The sequence below is a fragment of the Dryobates pubescens genome, chromosome 15 (genome assembly GCF_014839835.1).
Source record: "Dryobates pubescens isolate bDryPub1 chromosome 15, bDryPub1.pri, whole genome shotgun sequence".
Taxonomy (NCBI): Eukaryota; Metazoa; Chordata; class Aves; order Piciformes; family Picidae; genus Dryobates; species Dryobates pubescens.
The window spans coordinates 14,457,574-14,462,764 of NC_071626.1; the positions used below are offsets into that span (position 1 = coordinate 14,457,574).

Consider the following 5,191-nt stretch of genomic DNA (forward strand, 5'->3'; position numbering starts at 1 on the left):
TAGACTCAGAGGCACGTGGGAACCAGATTCATGAGCTGGACTTAGGAACTTGATTCAGGAACGCAGGTACTGGCATCAAAGGCAGAAGAACCAACAGTTCCCCTTGGATGTCAGTCACTGAAGAAGAGAGCTTGACCCTTGTGATTTCTCAGGTTTATACTGAGTATGGCATACATGAAATACCTCATTGGTCAGTTTAGGGTCATCTGATCTCCCAGTAGTGGGACCCTGCACTTTACCTCAAGGTGGTAAAGTAGATTTAGCAGAGACCTTAGTTTCTATGGGAATAAGTATAAGGAAGAGCCTTTCTGCATCGCAATCCTTAGTAGTAACTATAAACATCAGGTGTCATCTCTTCCTGAAGCATCGCGAAAATTGCCATTAAATGAGAATGTGCAGTTGCTTAGAAGAAAGGGACTTAAATGGAAACTGCAGTCACTGAACAGAATCAGTTCTCTTCTAGCTCAAACCAGGACAGTATGCAAAGCAGTCACATCGCCATCCCAGGCTAGAGATAAAGTGGAGATTAAAATTTAACACTATGCCCCAAAATATTGGTTCACTGCATTACAAAATGTTCTAAAGCTACTACTAAAACTGAACAAATGTTAAAAAAAGATGTACTAGAATGTAATTTATTCAGTGTAAAATCAAAGGAGATTCCACCATTCATTACAGGATCACACATGGGAACTCATTGCTGTACTCCAAGATATAAGCAGGATAAATCTGGTGCTTCTCAAAGATGACAAAGATGGAAGGGTCTGTCAGGTTATCCACGCAGCTGTCATAAAGTCTATTTGAATTGCTGGCTCTAGATGGAGGACGAAGGTATTCAGGCTCTCCTTTAACAAAGTCTCCAACAAGAACTTGAGCTACAAACATGCTGTAGCGACCACTGTGAGGGGAACAGTACTCGTGAGAATAGCTAGCGTCTCTGGCAAAGTAGCTTCCTAAGGACCAGAAAAAGCCACAGATAAGACAATTCATCAACCAAGGAATAAACAACTGCTTCCTGCACTTTGGCAGACAGTAATTCAACAACCCCAGGTAGCTCTACAGATATCCTTGCCAAATGTTTCCATATTGACTTATTTTTGAGCATTGACAGGCTACAGTCACATTTTGCCATCAAGCTTCCTGTCCCACCTATCTGAGAAGATACCTAATGCTGAAGAATAGGCACCTGAGACAAAGACAGCTTGATTTTGCCCCTCCCCAAATGGGCTTGCTTTGCATGATGCAAAGGACAAGAGAACACAGTCTCAGGCTGCGCCAGGGGAGGTTCAGGCTAGATGTTAGGAAAAAGTTCTATACAGAAAGAGTGATTGCCCATTGGAACGGGCTGCCTGGGGAGGTGGTGGAGTCGCCATCACTGGAGGTTTTCAGGAGAAGACTTGATGGGGTGCTTGGTGCCATGGGTTAGTTGTTTAGGTGGTGTTGGATTGGTTGATGGGTTGGATGTGATGATCTTGAAGGTCTCTTCCAACCTGGTTTATTCTATGTATGTATTCTATTCTATGCCTGCAGCAATGCAGAGTGCCCCTGAGGCAAGAATGCACGAGTCAGGGGACAGGCAGTCACATCACACTCACCCATCAGCCTGGCTGAGGTCTACACTGCATGCTGCTACAGCCCCTGTAACCACACGTCTATACTTGTACCTTTTCCATACATTGTTCCGTGAGTCCCACAGATCCTCCAGTCAAAGTTCTGCTCACAGATTGCAGGTATGTGGGATGGATTTGTCCCATGAAAGAGCAGCCGCTCTTCCACCCATTTCAACTTATTGAGCTTCTTCATCTGTTCCTTTTGCCTGGGGACAAAAAAATAAAAGAAAGACATGTTACCCTGGTTCAAATGAGGACAGTTTCCCAACTCAGCTCCTCCTGCTTTTGGATTGTGGAGGAACAGCGACACAAACCACTCTCAGTGGGGCTACTGGTCTGCTTTATGCTTCTGTTGGTACCCTGCTGCACAGCTGGCTCCTTCCTGCAAAGCACAAAGTTCTCAGCATTGCTAAGGACTGTGTCACCCACAACTTCATACCACATGAGAGAGACAACATCTCTTGATCAAGAATTGGTCAGTTCCCAGGTTACATAAATCCTGAACATATAAATATGATGTACTGGTTTATGACAGCCTGCTCTCACAAGCAAACTCACACACACAGACAGACAGGAAGGAAGGTAAAGCAATAAAAAGCCCTGGGTTAAGATAAGGAGTTTAATGAGACAGTAAGATATACAGTTAAATTAGCCTATTTCACAGAAAAAAAAAAGCACAGCAGAAGCAGCAGCAGAAGCCAGTGCTAAAATGACTGCCTTACCTCCCAAGTACACAGCCAGCTCTGTGAAAAAGACCAACACCCCAAACCTGGAAACAGCAACCAGAAGAGAGAGGCTCTCATGTTAACAATCTGAACTACAAGCCCCATGATATTTTGCTCCAGCCAGCACTTCATCTTAACACTAGTGTAACATCAGCATGGTACTAAATAATCACCAAATTCAATTGGCTAAATCCATGACATATGATTAGACAACTGAACTCTATGAAGCCACAGTGAAGACACTATAATCTCAGCCTCGATCTTCATCACATAAGTCCTTTTTTGAAACAAAACAAAGCAAAAAATAAAACACCAAAAACTCCTCCTTTATGGAAGATTCTAAACCAAAAAGAATAAATCTGAAATACAACAGCTTAGTCATGGTAAAAGAAAACAACTTTGTTTGTGAATAACACTGACAAGAGCCACACACATAATGTTAGGTTATGTGATAAAAGGCATGTTTCCACACACACAAAAGAGCAGAGAAACAACCCAAATAACTCAGAGAGAGAGAGAAACCCCAGCACCAGCCCCTCTTAGGGCTGACCTAGGGAAGTCTCAGACCCTACAGACCAGAGGAACACCCAGCACCATGAGCAATGGAAAGAGTGCAGGGCAGCTCACAGACGTAAGGATACTGCCTACAAGAGAGTATAGGACTTGTTATGGGGACAGAGGCAAGGAGCATTTGGGGATTGCTCAGGACTTGTAACAGGATATTTAATAAAGGAAATGTAGCTAGTAGAAGGGAAGGATTAGGATGGTCTGAGGGAGAATAAACATGGGAACATACATAAATAATGAGGTAAAAATGGCTAGTTGGGTATAAAGAGGCAACTGTCTGATTAGTAGGCTTGTCTGGCCAGGCTCTGTGCCTGACCAGAGCAGTCTGTTCTATCTTCTCATTAAACTGCATTTATAACTGTTACGTAGGTGATGGACTGTCCAGTCTGTGAGCGTGCATGTGAAGAGGGGTCTGGTTGTAGCAACTGGAGTAGGTTCTTGGGTCACAGGAGCTGCATGCCTACAGCACCAGCAACTGCAGCAAGCAGGATGCGTGTCAGTGTGTGATCACTAGCTAGCATAAGGCTGGACAACCAGTGAGCAGGGTAGGTGCCCTGAGAGCCAGTTTTAAGAGCAATCATAAATTTGGCCTAGATGGAGAGACCAGAAGGTCCGACCTTGTTAACCAGAAGGACCAGGAGGTCCAGGCCAAATACTGAAGACATCATGAAGCCCATAGAGACCCATCTGCACGTCTGTACCTATGCAGTATGTAACTGAAGATGGGAGGCCCCAGGGGCCATTGGCGCTATTTATGATCACTTGAGTCTGTGTTGTATTTTTCTAGCCAACTGTGCATATTCGGGGAGGGGGGGGGAGTGGGGGGGGGGTGCCTACTGGGAACCTGTGCTGAACCTCACTACCACCTGGACCCAGGCACATATGTACACGGCAGTCTCACATCTGCTGTGCTGCTGAATTCGGCAACAGCTAATGGAGACTGGGGAGGACAATAGATCAGGAAATACCAGTCTTCTGCTACCATAAGGATAATGAAATGAAAGAGATACAAACCACTGAAAAACTTGCCAAAGTGATGGGTTCTGGATCCGCTGCAATTTGTGGATGTAGAAATTTTTCATCGTCTTCTCAAACAGCCTCTTAATTTTTCCATATTCATGGGAATCATCGTTGAGTGATACCAACTGAAACATTTTTAAATGCCAAAAATCAAGTGTTACTGACAGTAACAAGTCCCAGTCCTTCCAAAGGACACATTAACCTCCTCACATCAGAGGAAAAGCCCTGGCATGAAAATCACAAGCTTCTCCTGACTTTTCAGTTAACCTCTCTCTCCCCATCTTCATCCTTACTCTCTATGTGAAAGCACAGGGCCTGACTGAGGGAAATGAGTACAATCCCTCACAAACTTCCTTTGATGAATCACAGAATCACCAAGATTGGAAGAGACCTCAAAGATCATCAAGTCCAACCTGTCACCACAGACCTCATGACTAAACCATGGCACCAAGTACCATGTCCAATCCCCTCTTGAATACCTCCAGGGACGGTGACTCCACCACCTCCCTGAGCAGCACATTGCAATGATGAATGACTCTCTCTGTGAAGAACTTTCCCTCACCTTGAGCCTAAACCCCTGGTGCAGATTGAGACTGTGTGTTCTTGTTCTGGTGCTGGTTGCCTGGGAGAAGAGACCAATCCCCCTCCTGGCTACAGCCACCCTTCAGGTAGTTGTAGACAGCAGTAAGGTCTCCCCCTGAGCCTCCTCTTCTCCAGGCTAAACAACCCCAGATCCCTCAGCCTCTCCTCGTAGGGCTTGTGCTCGAGGCCTCTCACCAGCCTCGTTGTCCTTCTCTGGACACGTTCAAGTGTCTCAATGTCCTCCTTAAACTGAACGCAACTCCACATCATGATTACTTCAGAGTAACCCAAAGATGAAATGCACAGCAGTATTCAGGCTGGAAATGATTATCAGTTTCACCTTAGTTTGACACTCTAGCTACTTCTTCTCTAAAAGGCTAAGCTCTAGTTTACCACAGTAAATAGTATTTTGCCTCAAATTGATTGAAGAAGTATTACAATACCCCCTTAAAATGCAATTCATACAGTTTATCAAAGGATCAGGTATCTTAGGATAGTGCAAAGACAAGTTAGACCAGTAATGGCCAAAATTGCCTTTCTTATCCTGCATGGTATATGCAGAGGGTCTCAGCCTCCTATGAGACACAAGTCTATTCTAAATGTGAAATTGTCTGTCAGGTTTCACCTCATAATTGCTTATTTTATAAGTATAGGATATAGTTCATACCACCCACTGGAGAGCTAGAA

The 5,191-nt window shown here is 44.5% G+C and overlaps 1 protein-coding gene across 1 annotated transcript; it reads right to left on the minus strand.

Annotated features, from left to right (window-relative positions):
• Nucleotides 1–201: 201 nt before the first annotated feature.
• On the minus strand, nucleotides 202–4,123 carry LOC128897881 (protein mono-ADP-ribosyltransferase PARP12-like). Its single transcript, XM_054168136.1, has 3 exons — nucleotides 3,917–4,123; nucleotides 1,665–1,816; nucleotides 202–953 (listed from the first exon to the last, which is right to left on the minus strand). The coding sequence occupies exons 1-3, from the start codon at nucleotides 4,054–4,056 to the stop codon at nucleotides 673–675; spliced, it is 573 nt and encodes a 190-aa protein (XP_054024111.1). The 5' UTR covers nucleotides 4,057–4,123; the 3' UTR covers nucleotides 202–672.
• Between the last annotated feature and the right edge of the window lie 1,068 nt (nucleotides 4,124–5,191).